This window comes from Geotrypetes seraphini, chromosome 15 (assembly GCF_902459505.1).
Source record: "Geotrypetes seraphini chromosome 15, aGeoSer1.1, whole genome shotgun sequence".
Lineage (NCBI taxonomy): Eukaryota > Metazoa > Chordata > Amphibia > Gymnophiona > Dermophiidae > Geotrypetes > Geotrypetes seraphini.
In genome coordinates this window covers 40,867,238-40,887,147 of record NC_047098.1, presented here as the reverse complement: position 1 = coordinate 40,887,147, position 19,910 = coordinate 40,867,238, and the positions used below count along the sequence as shown (strand labels likewise).

The following is a 19,910-nucleotide window of genomic DNA, read 5'->3' as shown; positions in this document are numbered from 1 at the left end:
GACCAGTGGTTCCCAACCCTGTCCTGGAGGAACACCAGGCCAATTGGGTTTTCAGGCTAGCCCTAATGAATATGCATGAAGCAAATTTGCATGCCTATCACTTCCATCATATGCAAATCTCTCTCATGCATATTCATTAGGGCTAGCCTGAAAACCCGATTGGCCTGGTGTTCCTCTAGGACAGGGTTGGGAATCACTGCATTGGACAATAAATTTAAAGCTGAAACTAAACACAGAAAAAACAAAAGTCTTCCTTGCAAGCCCAACAGACAAAATTACCAAAATAACATTACATATAAAAGATCGTGACTACCCGATTACTAACACAATAAAAATATTGGGAGTCACATTTGGCAATGGTTGAACACATGAACATAGTGGTAAAAAAGTGTTTCCTGACATTATGAAAGTTAAGGACCATCAAAAAATACTTTGACCCATTATCATTTAGACTATTAGTGCAATCGCTAGTGCTTTCTACACTGAACTACCGCAATATTGTTTATATGGGTATACCCAAAAAAACAGTGAGAAAACTTAGAATTGTCCAAAACACAGCGGTCCACTTGATATTTGGATTGAAAAAGAGCGACCATGTTAGTCCTTACTACAGACTGCTTCACTGGCTGCCAATGGAGGCGCGAATAATATTCAAGTTCTCTTGCATATGTTTCAAACTGGTTTGGGGACTAGCTCCTACCTACCTGTTACCTCACTTCATACTATATAGCCCTACAAGACAAACCAGAAACTGTAATCTATTTGCACACCCAAGCATTACTGGCTGCAAATATAAAACCTTTCTGGATAGAACTTTTATGTACCAAGCAAACAAATACCACTTTTTAGACAACTACATCAATGGAGCAAGACTGACCTATTGACTCCTTTAGAAAAGCCATATTCGACAGAAATATCACCTAAAAAGTATCTACACCAAACACTAAATATGTCCACTCCTACATATAAGTCTGAAACTTCTAACATTTGCTAACAATCTGTATATTATATTTCACTGTCTTTTTAAGATTCTGTATGCTGTAATTCTCTGACTTCTGCATATTGTAACTCGCTGACTGTCCAGCTCTCTTCAATGTGAACCGCCTAGAAGTCTCACGACTATGGCGGTATAGAAGAATAAAGTTATTATTATTATTAAAAACCCGACTGGCTGAGGTGCCTCCAGGACTGGGTTTGGGTACCACTGCCTTAAGCAAAAGCCAAAATTAAAATCCTGAAATACTGTTTTATCCATTTCAGAATAGATAACCAATGCAGAGAAACAAGAAATTGATATAATATGATCCCTCAGGCCCCATTTACAAAATCTTCATCATTGCATTTTTCACACATTGCAACCTCTTCAAACATTTTGCTGTTAATCCCCGATACATTTATAATTGAGAAAGACATGGGGGAAGCCATTGTTTGCCCTGGATCGGTAGCATAGAATATTGCTACTCCTTGGGTTTTGGCCAGGCACTAGTGACCTGAATTGGCCACCATGAGAACGGGATACTGGGCTTGATGGACAATTGATCTGACCCAGTAAGGCTATTTTTATGTTCTTATATTTTTTTTGCAACCCCGCACTATGCGTACAATTCTAGGCATTACAGTAGTTATACACAAAACAAAAAAGTGTGTATAATAATTGAGTGAAGTCTTTTTGAGTACATAAAAATCATTTTTTGGAGCTGATGCAATTAGTAAAAACAAGAATCAACCACTCAAAATAACTGGTGATCAAAAAGTTAACCAGAATTTAGCAGTAACCCCAAACTCCATATTTGATCCTTATTCTCGAGATCACTCCTTCCCAATAAACTGTGAGATCTACAGCCCTCTATAATATTAAAATATCTGTATATATTCTAAAAGAAAGAGGAAGACTCGTTTAATTCATAAGCAGCAGCAACAGCTATAATCCACGGGGCAAAAGAAAAGATGACAGAACTACATTTCCCTACATCCCTCGATTGCAAGAAGGGTTCTCATTTGGTTCTGTGGGAGAAAGTCCTGAGAGAAGAGAGGACTTCCATTCAACGGCCTGACACAGCTACACACGTTCGACAATTAGAAGAACTGCTATTAATGGACAGCAGAAGGGGGAATTGTAGAAGTGGACACATTTGAAGCAACAGTTCCTGTAGAATCTGAGTTACAAGGAAGAGCTCACAGAAGTTTGTATAACACACCAAAGCTTAGGCCCTCTTTTACAAAGGTGCGTTAAGCGTTTTAGTGCAGATTTAGTGCGCACTAAATCAATGCGTGCGCTAACTGCTAACGCGTCCATAGGATAACATGCACGTGTTTAGCAGACGATAATATTTATCAAGCGCTAAAAAGCATAGCGCACCTTTGTATAAGAGGGGGGTTAGTGCGCACTAACGGATACTGGTGTGCATTAAAGGCCACATGGCCCATAGGTCCAAAATAGGATGTGCAGCATTTGGCACACACTAATATCCATTGGTGTATGCTAAACTTTTGTATAAAGGCCCCTAAATGAGAAATTCTCATAGGGAGTAGTTAGAAAATAATATTGCTTTGAGGAGCTGACTTTATCAGTTCTAGTGCCTAATGAGTGTTGAATACTGGAGACACACATACAAGCAATCTCGACTCAACCAGATTCAAGCTCTGTCACAGTATTATAGACTCTCTAATGCCAAACCATTTGCAAATCATTTACAGGAGCCAAATTCCCTTACAAATCCTTTGTAAAGACATATCCTGCACTGTCTAAGGCTGAATATCAACAATGGGAACAAGTGAGAAGAGGGACAAAAATGGCTGGCAAGAAATCAGGAAAGAAGAAAAAAAAATCAATATATATAAATGAAGTGAAAGATTGATGTAATTGTTGAAATGGTGGTGGCCAGGGACATACATCACTTGTGTCTATATTAGGTTACTGTATATAAAATCAGGTTCTGTCATTATAGGGCATAACTCATCTTGTTCCTCTCAGTTTATGGTTATTATCTCTTATGTGAACCAGGCATGCCATTCTGTAATCTTCCACCTAGGCAGCAATGACTAAATTTGCATGGAAAGCACAGTCACTGGTCATAATATAACATGGCAGTTCCTGAGCAATAATTTCACATAAGCAGTTGAACTAAATTAGTAAACAGGAATGTGGTCATCAGCGGAAGTCTAGTCCTGGAAGATGGACATTGCCAACTGCGCTGAAGATTGGACAAACCTACACAGAGCTTGCTTGGCATTAACTAGTGCGATGACAGTAAACGATGAAAGATAAAAACCAAAATGGTCCACGTAAACTGCTCCATAGAGATTCATCCAATTTAGATAAGATACACATATAAAATCCCATCTGCTATATTTAAGTATTTAAATATTTATTACCCACACTATCCGATTGTTCTAGGCCAGGGTAGGCAATTCCAGTCCTCGAGAGCTGGAGTCAGGTCAGGTTTTCAGGATATCCACAATGAATATGTATGGGATGGATTTGCATGCACTGCCTCCTTGAGATGCAAATCTATCTCATGTATAGTCATGGATAGCCTGAAAACCTGACCTGGCTCTGGCTCTCGAGGACCGGAATTGCCTACTCCTGTTCTAGGCAAATTACAAGGTAAAACATACATAAAGCAAAATTTATAATACAAAGCATGAAATAAATACTAAAGATGACAAATATTCATCATTAAAACAAATCATACTTCACTAGCAAAATTTAACATGTCTCAAATCTGCTGATCCTTAACAATGAGCACCTCATGCTGCCTAAGCTTGTCAAAACAAGTACATTTTTAGCTGTTTCCTAAACTGTAATAGTCCTGCAATAGTTCTTAAGTCCAATGTATGGTTTTGTTAACTTCAGCAATGCTTACATTGTTGTCTTCTTCCAGTACTGGGCCTCTTTGAGCAGACACCAACTGAAGTGGTTCTGCAATGGTAACCAGATTCCTGTTTTCTATACACTCAGATTTTGATCTCAGAAACTGTTGCAATACATTAGATCCAATGACATTGGTCATCTCTTATTGCTTTATGCGTGTGCGGCGGCGGTGAGGGGGACGAATGGAATGCTGGGAGTGATTAGGAAGGGGATCGCGAACAGATTGGAGAGGGTTGTCATGCCACTGTGCCGGGCCATGGTGCGCCCTCACCTGGAGTGCTGCGTCCGACACTGGTCGCCATACATGAAGAAGGTACTACTCGAGGGGGTCCAGAGAAGAGCGACTAAAATTGTTAAGGGGCTGGAGGAGTTGCCATTCAGTGAGAGATTGGAGAAACTGGGCCTCTTCTCCCTTGAAAAGAGGAGACTGAGAGGGGACATGCTCGAAACATTCAAAATACTGAGGGGAATAGACTTAGCAGATGGGGACGGATTGCTCACCCTCTCCAGGATGGGGAGAACGAGAGGACACTCTCTGAAGTTGAAAGGGGATAGATTCCTTAAAACGTAGGGAGGTTCTTCTTCACCCAGAGAGTGGTGGAAGGCTGGGACGCTCTTCCGGAGTCTGTTATGGGGGAAAACACCTTCCAAGAATTCAAGACAAAGTTGGACAATTTAGAGCACTGTTCTTTGACCTGGTGGCCACTGCGTGAGCGGACTGCTGGGCACAATGGACCACTGGTCTGACCCAGCAGCGGCAATTCTTATGTTCTAATTCAATATTAATCACTTTTTCAGAGGAGCAGATCCCAAACCGCCTTTCTTTCTCTTCCAACCCCTAAAACTATCAGATCACAGTAGCACAGAAGCAAAAAAAAAAAAAGGATGGTATATATCCACAGCCTCCTCAAGACACTGCAACACCCACAAAGAGGGGGGGGGGGGAAATGAGATGTATTCTCCTACTCACCAGGTGCATTTTGGATGTCATCGTTATCATCATCATTCACAGATAGATTTCCTTGACAGCTTTCTGTAGCACTCAGAGTTCCCCCAGGCTCATTCCCAAGACTGGTTCGACTCTCCGACAGGACATCGGAATGGTAACTTCCCAGAGGTTTCTTAGTGCCATGAATTGGTGTCGTGATTGTCTCATTGCTGGATACTGCGAATACACAGACCAGATTTCCTCTCACTGAACAGCAAGAACATTTGATTTTTGTTGAATTCTTGCTCTGGTTTGTTAATTCTGGGCCAGCTCCCTCCTTAAAGCATCAGAAGGCTACGGCTAACTACTTCTACACTTGTTCTAGCTTAATACTCCCTGAAGAAACATGGCCTTAGTTTAAATATATCATGCACAAAAGTTCAAATGTGCTGCTCTTGCTGTATGCTGAAGCACTGGCTCACTACTATTATTTTTTCTATATAGTTCAAGCAATCAACAGCACATAACTGTTGACCCTGAAAGACCACAGCAATTCCTGGATCTCTCTCATTGAAGGGCTGAGCGCCTCCTATTATTCTCACTTTTTGATTCCTCCTTAGATCATAGCCTAGGATGATAGGGTTGTAAGATCCTAAACTAAACTAAACCTTAAGTTTATATACCGCATCCTCTCCACGGAAGTGGAGCTCGGCACGGTTTACAAGAACTTAAAATAAAAGAAAAGAAAGGAAAAGGTTTACATGAGCTTATATATAGAATGGAAGAGTAAGGGGGAAAATAGAATTATATGTTAGAGAGGAGCCAAGTTTTCAGTTGCTTGCGGAATAGTTGGAGAGAGCCCAGGTTCCGCAACGGGATAGTAAGGTCGTTCCAGAGACCTGTGATTTTGAAGAGAAGAGATTTTCCCAGTTTACCTGCATAGAGAATACCGCGTAGAGAGGGGAAGGATAGTTTATATCTTTGGGCGGGTCTGGTGGAGTCAGGACTCGAGGAGTTAAAGGATAGTGGGATTAGGGGAGGAAGGATGCCATGGAATTAGGGGAGGAAGGATGCCATGGAAATCACTGGGAGCCAGTGAAGATTGGACAGGAGTGGGGAGACATGGTCAGATTTGCGTTTTGCAAAGATCAACTTGGCTGCAGTATTCTGGATATGCTGGAGTCTTTGAAGACTTTTTTTTGTTAGGCATAAGTAAATGGCATTGCAGTAGTCAACTTTGGAGAGGATGATGGATTGGACGAGGACGGCGAAATGTTTTTGGCAAAAGTAGGATCTTACTTTCCTCAGCATGTGGAGGCTGAAAAAGTATGATTTTGCCAAGGAGTTGAGGTGGTCGTTGAGGTAAAGAGAAGAATCAATAGTGATGCCACGGACCTTGCTTGAGAACTCAAGGTGCAGAGCAGCGCCTGTGGGTAGTGCGAAGATGGTGGGCAGGTGTTCTAACTTTGGGTATAATATATTTAACAAAAAAGGTGCCACAATGCAGGAATTTATTCTACAAGTTGCTTTGTTTCCTGGTTTACCAAATCACCTACCGGATTCCTTCCTGTGTTTCTTCCCATGGGAGGTCTTTGATGCCACCGATGAGGACTTGCCATCCTGACTAGAAGAACTGAATTCCGAGTCACTTTCACTGTCACTAGAAGCCACTGAAAGGAAGAAAAGAGATTCAATGTTATTCATGCAAACCCTTACGTGCTGAGTTCTTAATATACAGTGAAACATCCCATGGGTGTGTCATAAACATGAACTATGTTGGGGGGGGTGAACTCACTAGTGAAAGATGAGGGAGCAATGTTACAGACAAACTAGAGCCACAGCCATCTTTCAAAAGGAAAGATTTACAAAAACAAGCAGGAAACATTGAAAGTTTCTTCTGTGTTAACTAGGGATCACTAGAATTGTTCAGTGTTGGTATTTTAAGAATTCCTTATTTATCTTCTCCTGCAGAACATCTCTGTCATGACTCCTTGCCATCTTCACTATTTTTCAGTTTAAATTCTATAAGTTTTTAAAAATCTTTATTGATTTTCAAACTTTGACAGTGCAATACAATTAATTGAATATAAAATACTGCATAAAACGCACTATTAACTACCGTACACAAATAATACATAAAACAATCATTTTCTCCCACCCTCCTCCTAATTATTAATACAATATGACATATGATGTGATTACCATATTATAATTAAGTAATTTTAATTCTCAAAATACATTTCCCTCCGCCCACCCAACCACCCTGGATGTGTAAGGAAATCTAGGAGAGATATATGACCCTTATTACGAGGTAACAAATGTAGTCAATGGACTCCACATTTTATTAAATTAACTACTAAACCCCATACATTCCGCATTCATTCTCTCATATTTATATGTGGTACACACATTTGCCCACCAAAATGTGTAATTTATTCTGTCGTGGCTCTTCCAGTTATGTGTGACCATTTGGATGGCTATTCCCGTCATCATCAAGAAAAGACGGCTTTTATATTTATCCAAAGTAGGCTTAACATGCCGTAACGTACCACAAATTATGGCTTCATAAGTTAAGGGAATAGATGACTCAAGAATAAGATTTATTTGTCCCCAAATTGACCTCCAGAAATTAAGTATCATTGGACAAAAATATAACAGATGATCCAAAGTCTCTATATTAATACGACAATGCCAGGGTCATGACTCCTTGCCATCTTCACTATTTTTCAGTTTAAATTCTATAAGTTTTCCAATAATTCTTTTTGATCAGATACGTGATGTCCCTGTAAGACAAGTGCTTAACTAAATTCTTCTCCCCAGTGACTACCAGAACTATTTCTGTTTATGAACCAGCCCTAGCTAGGCTGAGAAGACTAGCTGGGAAACTAAACCTCCGACTCTCTTATCAGTGCAAAGTCATAACCACTGGCCTTAGCAATAAGAGTACTGCATTTGTGGCCTTGTGTAAAATTCTTTGCTTGGGATGAGGGTGACATTTTGCTAGCTACTGTCCCAAATGAACAGTCTCCATGCCTGAGAGAGGAAAAAGAAGATGAGGGTCAAAGGTTTCAGCTTGAATTCTGATAAGCATCAAATGACTAATTAAAGTCTTAAGTCAGGCCTCGGGTAACTCTTCATAGCTTTAAAATTGGGTTTAATATTTAATGTTTCTGCTTTTTCCTCAGAAAGTGTCACAGGCATAAATACTACAGTCCTTTGCAGATGGCATGCTTAACCCCCTTTCTCACAATGAAGCTTTTTCTTGCACCAAATAAGCATGACATATAAAGCTAAATTCAATAAAAGGCAGCTGTTCTAATGTAGCTCAGATAAGTTTATATACACAGTTTATAAATTCACAGTCTAAACTAGCAGAAAATATTAAAAGCAAGTACATGGGAGTTCCTACATTGGGGGAGTTGGACACTGTGGAGAAAAATAGTAAAAATAACATGAGTGTTCAAGGCTTCAGATCACTTAATTTACTCATAGGTAACACCTAGAACTAAGTCCAAACTTCAGTAAAATGAACTGTATGAGATGAATTATTCCCAGCCACCACTCCCCCCCCCCACCTTTTTTCTCTTTCTCTGGAAAGTAGTCATCTCTCTTCTAGTTTGGATATTCCATATTGTGTTATTCTGTGCAGTCAAAGCTGAGACACCATTAGGACATTATCTACCACTTAGGACTAAGACAGGGTTGTCCAACGTTGACCCTCAAGGACCGCAATCCAGTCAGATTTTCAGGATTTAAAAACATATGAATTGCCATAGTGGGACAGACCGAAGGTCAATCAAGTCCAGTATCCTGTTTCCAACAGTGATCAACTTAGGTCCCAAGTACCTAGCTAGATCCCAAGTAGTAAAACAGATTTTATGTTGCTTATCCTAGGAATAAGCAGTGGATTTTCCCAAACCATCTCAATAATGGCCCATGGATTTCTCTTTTAGGAAATTATCCAAGCCTTTTTAAACCCTGCTAAGCTAACTGGCAATGAATTCCAGAGTTTAATTACACATTGTGTGAAGAAATATTTTCTCCAGTTTGTTTTAAATCTACTACTTAGTAGCTCCATTGCATGCCCCCTAATCCTAGTATTTTTGGAAAATGTGAACAAGCGATTCACACCTATCCTTTTCACTCCACTCAGTATTTTATAGACTTCTATCATATCTCCAAGCTGAAGAGCCCTAGCTGCTTTAGCCTTTCTTCACAGGGAAGTCATCCTAAACCTTTTATCATTTTCATCGCCCTTCTCTGTACCTTTTTTAATTCATTATATCTTTTTTGAGATACGGTGACCAGAACTACACACAGTATTCAAGTTGTGGTTGTACCATTCCTTTCCTGATAATTCCTAACATTCTATTTGCTTTCTTAGCCACCATTGCACATTGAGCTGAGGGTTTCAAAGTATCTTCAACAATGACACCTAGATCCTTTTCCTGGGCAGTGACTCTTAACATAGAACCAGCATCACATAGCTATAGTTTGGGTTTCTCTTTCCCACATGCATCATTTTGCACCTTCTCATATTAATCGTCATCTGCCATTTTGATGCTAAGTTTTCCTGTCTCACAAGGTCCTCTTGCAATTTTTTACAATCCTCTTGTGATTTAGCAACTTCAAACTAATTCGTGTCATGAGCAAATTTCCCCAATGAATTTGCATGAGACCTATATGCAGAAACTGCTTCCATTGTATGCAAATAGATCTCATGCATATTAATTTGGGAAGTCCTGAAAACACGACCTGGCGAGAGCCGAGGTTGGACACCCCCGAACTAAGGGGATGGAGCAGCTTTGAAATAAAAATACAGAGAAGAAAAGTGGACAGTGTGTCATCGGTTCATGGTTCCAAATTTGAATGATACCAACAAAAAAGGGAAGGTAGAGCATCAAAACAGAGAGGTTGCAATAAGGGCAAAAGTAGCTCAAATGCCTTTAAGTAAAGAGCAGGCAGAGTTCGAATATGCCAAAGTGTCCCTGCCAACTGCTAGGGAAGTTTGTATATATGAACAAACATATTTTGAAATGTTTGTATACAAATGCTAGAAGTCTAAAACAATAAGATGGGAGAGAATGTATAGCACTGAATAAAGAAGTACGTATACACAATTGGCATCTGATAGGACAGCAACCAAGTGAAGGGAAGAAAGAAAGAGAGGCCCAACCTTAGGAGCAAGACTTCTGTGTTATTCAATGCAAGGGCCTCCACCTATTCATACACATACAAAAAAACAAAGCCCAACCCTGAATGATGGCAGGGGCCACCACTGTCCTGCAGGCCTTGCATTTCTCTACAGTGAAAGCCTTCTGAGGAAATCAGAAAGTCACGGGAGGTAATGTGGATTAAGAACTGGTTGAAAGACAGAATACAGAGAAGGTTTAAATGGAGAAGGGTAAATAGTGGGGGTCCTCTCCCGCTCAAAATAATATATGCAGAGTACTGAGAAAACTACTCATATTATCTATATTTGACTTCTACTGAGTGGAGTGGAAAGGGTAGATGTGAATCACTTGTTTTTTGAGATAATATACTAACTGAGAAGTCAAATAGAGATAAATAGTGGGGTTCCCCTGGGGTCTGTGCTGGGACGGCTGCTTTTTAACATATTTATCAATGTTCTAGAGATGGGAATAACTAGTGAGACAATTAAATTTGCTGGTGACACAAAGTTGTTCAAAGTTGTTAATTTGCAAGAGATTGTGAAAAATTGCAAGAAGGCCTTGTGAGACTGGAAGACTGGGCATCAAAATGGCAGATGGCATTTAATGTGAGCAAGTGCAAAGTGATGCATGTGGACAAGAGGAACCCAAACTATAGCTGTGTGATGCAAGGTTCTGTTAAGAGTCACTGCCCAGGAAAAGATCTAGGTGTCATTGCTGAGGAAACGTTAAAACCCTCAGCTCAATGTGAGGTGGCAGAGCAAATAGGATGTTAGGAATTATCAGGAAAGGAATGGAAAACAAAGATGAAAATGTTATAATGCCCTTGTGTCGCTCTATGGTATGGCTCTACCTCGAATACTGTGTGCAATTCTGGTTGCCATATCTCAAAAAAGATATAGTACAATTAGAAAAGGTACAGAGAAGCGCAACAAAAATGACAAAAAGGGATGGGATGACTTCTTTATGAGGGCTAGGGCTCTTCAGCTTGGAGAAGACATGGCTCAGGGGTGATATGATAGAGGTCTATAAAATAATGAGTGGAAAGGGTAGATGTGAATCGCTTGTTCACTCTTTCCAAAAATACTAGGATTAGGGGAGGGGCATGCGATGAAGCTATTAAGTAGTAGATTTAAAACAAACCAGTGAAAATATTTCTTCACATGACTAATAATTAAACTCTGGAATTCGTTGCCAGAGAATGTGGTGAAATCAGTTAGCTTAGTGGGGTTTAAAAAAATGTTTGGATAAATTCCTAAAAGGAAAGTCCATAGGCCATTATTGAGATGGCTTGGGGAAATCCATTGCTTATTCCTAGGACAAGCAGCATAAAATCTGTTTTACTACTTGGGATCTAGCTGGTTAAATCCTTTGGAATATCTACCCCTCAGTGCTGTAGGTTGTTTTCCTTGGGAAAAACAGAATTCAGTTAGACAGAAGATCCAAATTCAGGTGTCAAAGTGCATCATCAATAAATCTAATTTAAAATATTAAACGTTTTTTTTAAAAATAGAACTAAAAGCATACAATAATGGCATTTTAAGTCAAATGAGGAATCCTATTTGATAACAGGAGAGTATGAACACTAAACCAACGTTAATTCGTGCTTTTAACAATTCCAAATGAATAAGACATTTTAATATACTAAAACTTTTGGCAATTAATTCACCTAATGAAACTAAATGAATGCATTAACTGAAATGTCAGACATGAGTTCTTGTCATTTCCCAGGAGAAGGTATATTTGTGTAATGCCTGCTGACAATTAACAGAAGAGGAATTGTGTTAGTTTTGCAACAAGAGGCTTTGGATACTTAAAACATCCCATTTCCTGAAAAACTATGTGCTAGAGCAATAAAATAAAGTTCAGCAACGCATGGGTTAAGAACAGAGGCAGAGCCGATATTAGACGCACTTGGGCCCAGGACAAAAATTGGGAGGAGGTCTCCAATTGAAATACTTGGTCTCCTCCTATGGATCCTCTCAATCCTTTGCTTACCCTCTATGTCTCTTTCCCAACCTTCATTATTGGAGCCTCTACCTCCTCACCCCTCCCGTGGTACCAAGATATTCTCCCACCTCCATCTCATCCCTTGTCTTGTTCAGTCTTCTCTTTCCAATCTTTCCCAAATCTATGCATAGCAACTTCCAGAGTTCTCTTCTTCCTACAGGCCCACAAGGCTCATTCCTGGAACTTCTCCCTTCTAACCCTCCCTAATATGGCCATTCTCGAATCCTGAACCAAAAAAGGAGTGTGAAAGGGACACAATCAACCAAACTTGGGAGCAAACAGTTTATTGAAAATACATGAATAAAATAATGCATCTACTCAAAGGTATGAGGGTCTAACAAGAGTCTTTCAATCCTTATGGTAATGGACCCCAACACAGTCCGTGTTTCAGCTGTGAAAGTCTTCCTCAGGGGTATATATAGAGAAGGCCCAGTAGATGATGCCATGATACAGCAAATAAACCCAAAAAGAAAAGCTCTAAATAACTTGTTGGGGGGGCGGAGCTTAAGCAAGATGGCGGCTTGACGCTTCCACGGAGACACTGCCGCAGTATGTTTGAATTTTGTTTCCTGCTTAATGATGAAGAGAAAATCGAAGACCCGGGTCTTCCCAGAGGATCCTGTTGCAACTCAAACCGGCCCAATGGACGTTTTTGTGGAGCAGGGCTCCCAACTACAGTTGCCAGTGGAAAATCCCTCGGCTGGAGAAAGTGTGCGGGCTGAGGCACGCAAGTTCTTCTTTGAGGGTGCTACACTGTCCCCGGAGGAGCGGAGCCTGCCGAAGAACCCTGAAGCGTCGCAGGGGGATTAGATGCGAGTCTGACGCAGGATGTCCTCCTGCCGATCCAGCAGGGAGTGAGGGTACTGAAATGAAGCAGGAGGAGCTGAGTGAACCAATGATGCAGTCGGTGGAACTGCAACAAACTCAATTAACTTCGGAGATTACTGCTGTGACACCAGGTACTGTGAGATTTAACTTAGAACTGAATTTGTTCCCCTACAGAGGCTGAAGATTATCAACATGGAATCGATTTGGGAGGCTATTTCCAATTTACAAATCTCTCTGGGTAATCAAATGCAGCAACTTTCCACAAAGTGTACTATGATGCTCTCAGAAAATCTAGAATTAAAGACAAGAGTATTGACTCTGGAAAATAAATCGGATGAAGTGGAAGCTAGAGTAAAAACTTTGGAAACCCAAGTTCTGACTTGGATTAAAGATAGTGCAACTTTGCACTTTAAACAGGAAATGTTGGAAAACTATACTAGGAGGTCCAATTTGCGGATTATTAATTTTCCCTAAACAATTTCCAATAACTGCAATGGTTATGTTTGAAAAAGATATCTGAATGAAATTCTGAAAGTACTGGAGGCTTCATATCTGCCTCTTTCCAAAATATATTATTTACCTAGAAGAATAAAGGCACAATTTATCTGCTGATAGTTTGGACTTATCTAATTTCCTGGAGAGAACGGATACAGAGCCCCAGGTGTCAGCCACTTTGTTGGTACAATTTGCCATAAATTCCGACAGGTAATGGATTCTTAAATTGTTTTTTTAACTATAAAGATGTTCCCTTTTTGTCAAATTTAATAAGAATGTATGCAGATGTATCTCGTCCAACTCAGAAGAGAAGGAAACATAGAAATAGATGGCAGATAAGGGCCACGGCCCATCTAGTCTGCCCACCCCAATGACCCTCCCCTACCTTTCTCTGTGAATAGATCCCACGTGTCTATCCCATTTGGCCTTAAAATCAGGCACGCTGAGACCTCAAGCATTCCAGTTGGGTGCAACATTCGTTCTGAGATACCCTTGTAAATGTGTTTTGGTTTTTAAAGAAAAAAAATATGTTTTCAATGAGCCATAGGAACAAAGAATATGACGGCAGAAAAGGGCCACCGGCCCAACAAGTCTGCCCACTCTAGTGCCCCTCCCCCCTAAGTTCTTCCTTGAAGTAATCCCACATGCTTATCCCATTTTTTTCTTAAAATCTAGCATGATGCTGGCCCCAATTACCTGCAGTGGAAGATCATTCCAACGATCAACCACCCTTTCGGTGAAGAAATACTTCCTGGTGTCGCTATGAAATCTCCCACCTCTGATTTTCAACGGATGCCCTCTTGTTGCCGTAGGTCCTTTAAGGAAAAAGATATCCTCTTCTACTTCAATACGGCCCGTAACATATTTGAACGTCTCAATCATGTCACCCCTCTCTCTGCGTTCCTCGAGTGAGTATAGCTGCAACTTACCCAGATGTTCCTCATACGGGAGATCCTTGAGTCCTGAGACCATCCTGATGGCCATTCGCTGAATCGACTCAACTCTCAGCACATCCTTTTGATAATGTGGCCACAGTAGTTATCAAAATTTATTTCTGCTAAAGGGCAACCTATTACCATAATATGAGTTTTGTTGCAGTCGTTTAGCTCAGTAAGGAAAATGTCGAGAGTCAATTAGCCTCATCTTTGGTTTTCCTCTTTACGTTTTGTATTCTTAAATCTCAGTTAAATTTCAGCTCCGTCTCTACTCATAGTGGACTAACTACAACTTGCTGTTTTAAAAAATTTCCTTATTTCTTGTTGTGAAATTGTTATATTTCATCGTTGAATGTTTGCCTGCAAGGTTGTTTTTGTTTTTTTTTCACTTGCAAGATTGTCAAAATGTTAAAATTTATAAATAATGAGTTAATATTTGGAGTTCAGATGTATTAAGCACCATTAATGTTTGATTTTTTGATCAAGATTATATTGACTATATTGTTTAGTTTATAACAGTATATATCTTCCAATAATGTGGACTTGAGGAGTTGGTGAGATATTTATGAAGTTGTTATTCTTTTGTTAGTAAATTCCTTTCTTTATTATTATTTGTATGAATGATAATGATGGAAATTTGATAAATAAATAAAAAAAATTTATAAATAAAGAAATTTTTTTTAAAACACAACTTGTTGGGAGTCTGCTGCTCAATCTGGTTCCAAACCGGAAAACACTGCAAACTTCTGCTAAAGCCGAATGGCGTCGCAGCTGAATGAGTCCTCACAATTTTCTTACAGAGATTTCTCCCTCTCCCCTCAAAGTTCCCTTCCTAGACTACTTCCCAGACTGTGATGAAACCAGGCATGATGAGGACACCCTGACTAATGCATTAATAAGGGCTTAATTTATACAGGTAGGTGCAAAGTCTAGTGGTACTTTTGCCTATGGACTTCACCCCTCAAAGAGAAAAACACAACCCTTATCTTTCAAAACTGCCCAGGGAAAAGAAACTGTACTTCCTTTTCTGCGGGTACTTTTTCCCTTCAAAATAATGCATATAGCTTTGAAAATGGAAAACAGGGTGTGTTACAGCCTCAAAAAAAATCCCAGGAAGGACATACAAAACTCCTAAAACTAATGAATTATGCCCTATTGGAAACCATGGGAGGGACCTACCTAGACACTACCAGGTCTACCCACTGCACTCACACAAAGACCCACTCATTCACTTAAGTGAGTGGGTCTTTGTATGAGTGCAGTGGGTAGACTTGGTAGTGCCTAGGTAGGTCCCTCCTATGGTTTCCAATAGGGCATAATTCATTAGTTTTAGGTGTGTTACAGCCTCCCCTAACCTAACCTCCACTACCAAGACTGTCCACTTTCTTTTGACAGGTAAATGCATGTACAGTATGTTCCTGAGCCCCATATACACTTCCACCTGCAGAAGGGGTGAGCAATTTCAGATTGTCAATATCACATTTCACCTTTATTTAGTATACTGCAAAGTCTTGAAACATATCTAAGTGGTTTACATCATTCAAATGAGGAAAGTTATGGAAGAAGAGAAAAAAGGAGGAGGCTCAGGTTACAAATCAATTCTAGTTTTAAATAAAGAACATAAGTTGTACAAAATTGACCAGAGACAAAAGATAGGAAGGGAAAGATCTATGGTAGACAAGACATTGTGAGGCATGAAGGGATTATGGTAAGAGGAGAGCAACCAATGTGAACAAAAAGGAGGTGGTTAAACAAATTCCCATGAACACTAGTCAGGGAGAAGGCTTGAGTAACATAGAAAGTATTTAAAGCAGTTTGAAAATATCATTCTTTTCTACGCAAATGTTTCTTTACATGTATCAACTAGGGAAGACCTGCTGATCTTTATCAGAGGAACATGTTCATTAATTTTGACAGTGGAAACTCACACCAGCTGTCTCCCTATCTCTCTTGATCTGAAGCCACCCCCCCCCCCCCCAGCACTCTCTCTGAAATTAGAGAATGACACGGTGACAAAATTCATCACCGTCCCTGTCCCTTCGGATAACCACAGGAAGAACAACAAGAAAAGACAAAGGGGGGGGGGGGTGTCTTTTCAACCAATAATAAAGTCTTTATTTGAAAAAAAAAAAGGTCCCAACAAGGATCCCAGTTTCGGCATTTAGAAGACGCCATCTTCAGGGGACACGTTTCATCCACTGAACAAGTGGCCTGCAGGAAATCATCAAATGGGGAGAAACTGAAATCCATCACCAGATCTGAATGACAGCTGAGCTGGGATACTGGCCTTTTGTGCCATTTTTCTCCTCCAGAGGTACGATTCCCAACACACCAATGACAAATGGGACTTGGGGAGGATCGCATGTGATGATCTTAAGGCGGTCAAACATGTAGAAAAAATGAAAGCAAAAGCCAGAAGGATGCTTGAGAGTATAGGGAGAGAACAGCCAGCAGAAATTAGGAGGTTATAGTATCTCTGTGTAAGTCTCTGGTGAGGCCTCATTTAGAAAGCTGTGTGCAATTCTGGAGACTGTGGCTATGGAAAGATATAAAGGATGGAGTTAGCCCAGAGAATAGATACTACAATAGTTGGTGGTCTTCTTCATAAAGCATATCGGAACAGGCTTAAAGATCTCAATATGTATTGTCTGGAAGAAAGGAGGGAGAGGGGAGATAAGAAAGAGACATTTGAATACTTCATGGCATAAATGCACAAGAGGCAAGGCTCCTCCAAATGAAAGAAAGCTCTGGAATGCAGAGGGATAGGATGAAGGTGAAAGGAGTAACCTAAGAAAATGCTTTATTGAATATGTGGAACAGTCTCCCAGTGGAGGTGTTGAAGACAAAAACTATTTTGAATTCAAGAAAGCATGAGGTAAGCAGGTTGGAATAGTAGATGTTATAAAAGGGCAGGCTAGACAAACCATAATTTATCTATTGGCCATCATTTTCCCTGTGTCTATATTTATTTATGCCAATATTTTAAACACTTACATGCATAATCAACTTTAAAGAACTGCACTCATGGAAAAGGACTACACAAAACAGATGTTGGACTTTATGAGACAATCTTACTTGTACTTTTTTTTCAAAAATAAGATTTTCAAATTTCTAATCATACTTCAAAAGTCCCTGACATAACTAGTAATCTCATAACGTAGTTTCTGTCTGGTTTGATGCAGACACTGCCCTTCAGAAAAAAGGACAAGGTGAAGAGGGTTAATGTATTGTGAAAGTGTCTGCCTGGAAAAGGGTAGGAGACTGCCATGTAAGTGACATGCAGGTCAAAAGCATCAACAGCATCTTTACATCTAGTGATGGCTTTATGAACCAGGCTTAAATTGATGGTTCCAAACTTCTTCCCATTACAGTAAGATTAAAGGGCTCATTTAACCCACAAACCCAGTGGTGCAAACATTAATAAGTTGAGGGTGTCTAGGATGTTCACAAATAGCTCAAAGCACATTGCAATATCGCTGTTCAATATTATAACAATTCCAGCTCTCGAGAGGGTACATCAAGACAAGACAGGAACAGGTGGCAAGTGGCACTCTGCCACAAGCCTTTTGACCCAATAGATGTCATGGTATTCAACAATTCCTTAATGTAGTTAGAATGTAGCAAGGAACAAATTTATGAAATGTGATTGCAGATTCTAACATGTAACATATTTTTGTCCATGCCCTTATCAAAGATTGTTTTCTTTTGTACATGTATACGAGACAAAAGGAAAGCAGAGGGTCATATACTGAAGGAGGAAACAAAATTTAATGGGAAAAAGAAACTGATGCAACTTTAATTCAATTGATGTCTAGCACAGTGTTGTTGATTCAGGGATGGAAACTGACAGTCGAGAAATTAAACCTATGTGTTAGAACAGTTTTATAGATCCATTATACAAACTGCTTCATATTCCCCATCGGAAAGAAATGATTTTTACTTCTATAATGAAGGAAGTGCCAACCTATAAAGTTTATTTAAATCCCTTGAATGCAAATGATTTGTTTAGCTTTTTCCTGTACACAGGGCTGGGAAGAGGAGATGAGATGAGATGCCAGACCTGAAAATCTGGAAAAACCAAAAATCCAGACTGACCCAACCCCAGGCTGAATTTCTGGATTTGTATGGTACTGGGAAAACTACATCAAAAGCATGCAATGTACAAAGGCATTCATCACCAATCTAGAGTTGCTCATAGACAGCATACAGCAGACAATGTCCATTTTATTCATGAGACCCAGGTTGTTTGCCTATTTACATAGAAACAGAGTATGACGGCAGAAAAGGGCTGGCAGCCCAAGTCTGCCCACTCAAGAACCCTCCCTCCCTTGAGAATCCATCTTTTAAGCATAACTCTGTAGCAATCCCACCTGTTTGTCCCATCCACTCTCCCAATGAAAGTGGGAGATGTTATGCATGTTCTCTATAGCAAAGTTTTACATTGTGTGTATCTTTGTACACAACCATATAATGGTTACTCACTCTGCCTATTATGTGTACATTGTGTTCATAGGTCTGGATGGCTGAGGAGTTCAGTTGTAGTTAGTGTAGGATCTGATTCACCTGGACAAGTTGGGACGGTAGAGTCTTGATCAAAGCTGGGGTGACTACAGAGTAATGATCAGGTTTATGATCTATGTGGCGTGGAATCACTCTTATAGACACATCTTCTAATGTCCTAGTGCAGGGGTAGGGAACTCTGGTCCTCGAGAGCCATATTCCAGTCGGGTTTTCAGGATTTCCCCAATGAATATGCATTGAAAGCAGTGCATGCAAATAGATCTCATGCATATTCATTGGGGAAATCCTGAAAACCCGACTGGAATACGGCTCTCGAGGACCGGAGTTCACTACCCCTGTCCTAGTGGCTGCTGCCTTGACACTTTACACCCACATCTTGCACCCTGGGGAAACTGTCACTATGTCTGCTATAGGTTTACAGGTTTTATTTAATATACCACCATGTCACTACACAAAGAATATAAGCAGTTTACAATATTAAAAAATTGCATCAAGTGAGGAAAGGAACACCATCAAATATATAGAAAGACCCACCCAAAAGCTCCCAAATAAAGCCCATTTAATTATTTATAGCCCATTATTTATGGGTTATGCACCACATGAAATATCAGTCTCTAAAGCTAGGTGAGATGGATATTAGCTATGCAATACTTCTATCACAGAAGAACAGAAGTTGACCTCCTTGTCATGCTCTCTATGCAGAGTATAATGTGAAACTAGGCAGAGATAAGCTCCCTAGAGAAGCAGCATATAGGGTATGAGTGACCACTTTGGAGAGGGCAGGCTTACAATATATTTGGGTTGCCTCACATCATATTACATAGTAACATAGTAAATGACAGCAAATAAATACCTAACAGTCCATCCAGTCTGCCCAATAGTTACAGCATTATAAATGCGTGATTAAATTAGATTCAAACAGTTTTATTGATGCAAACATCATCAAATACAACAAATACAGCATCAAAGCACATCAATAATCCATCAATTTTATAATATAATATACATAATAAAAAAACTAATTCCAATTTCAATAAACCCCCCATTTTATCTATATGTGTTTGAACCCACACCGTCCCTCTTCACACCCACCCCTCCCCACCCAATAGTACCTTATACCCAGTGATACTCTCTTCATTTAACTAAAT

General features: G+C 39.9%; 1 protein-coding gene across 5 annotated transcripts in view; it reads right to left on the bottom strand.

Moving 5' to 3' along the window:
* Positions 1-19,910, bottom strand: part of RPH3AL (rabphilin 3A like (without C2 domains)) — a 196,868-nt gene that overhangs the window by 12,393 nt on the left and 164,565 nt on the right. For all 5 annotated transcript variants that reach the window (XM_033922685.1, XM_033922683.1, XM_033922688.1 and 2 more), the window contains 2 exons: positions 6,359-6,472; positions 4,845-5,039 (listed from right to left, as the gene is read on the bottom strand). In XM_033922685.1, coding sequence (XP_033778576.1) covers positions 4,845-5,039; positions 6,359-6,472 — 309 coding nt within the window. The remainder of the gene's footprint in view (positions 1-4,844; positions 5,040-6,358; positions 6,473-19,910) is intronic.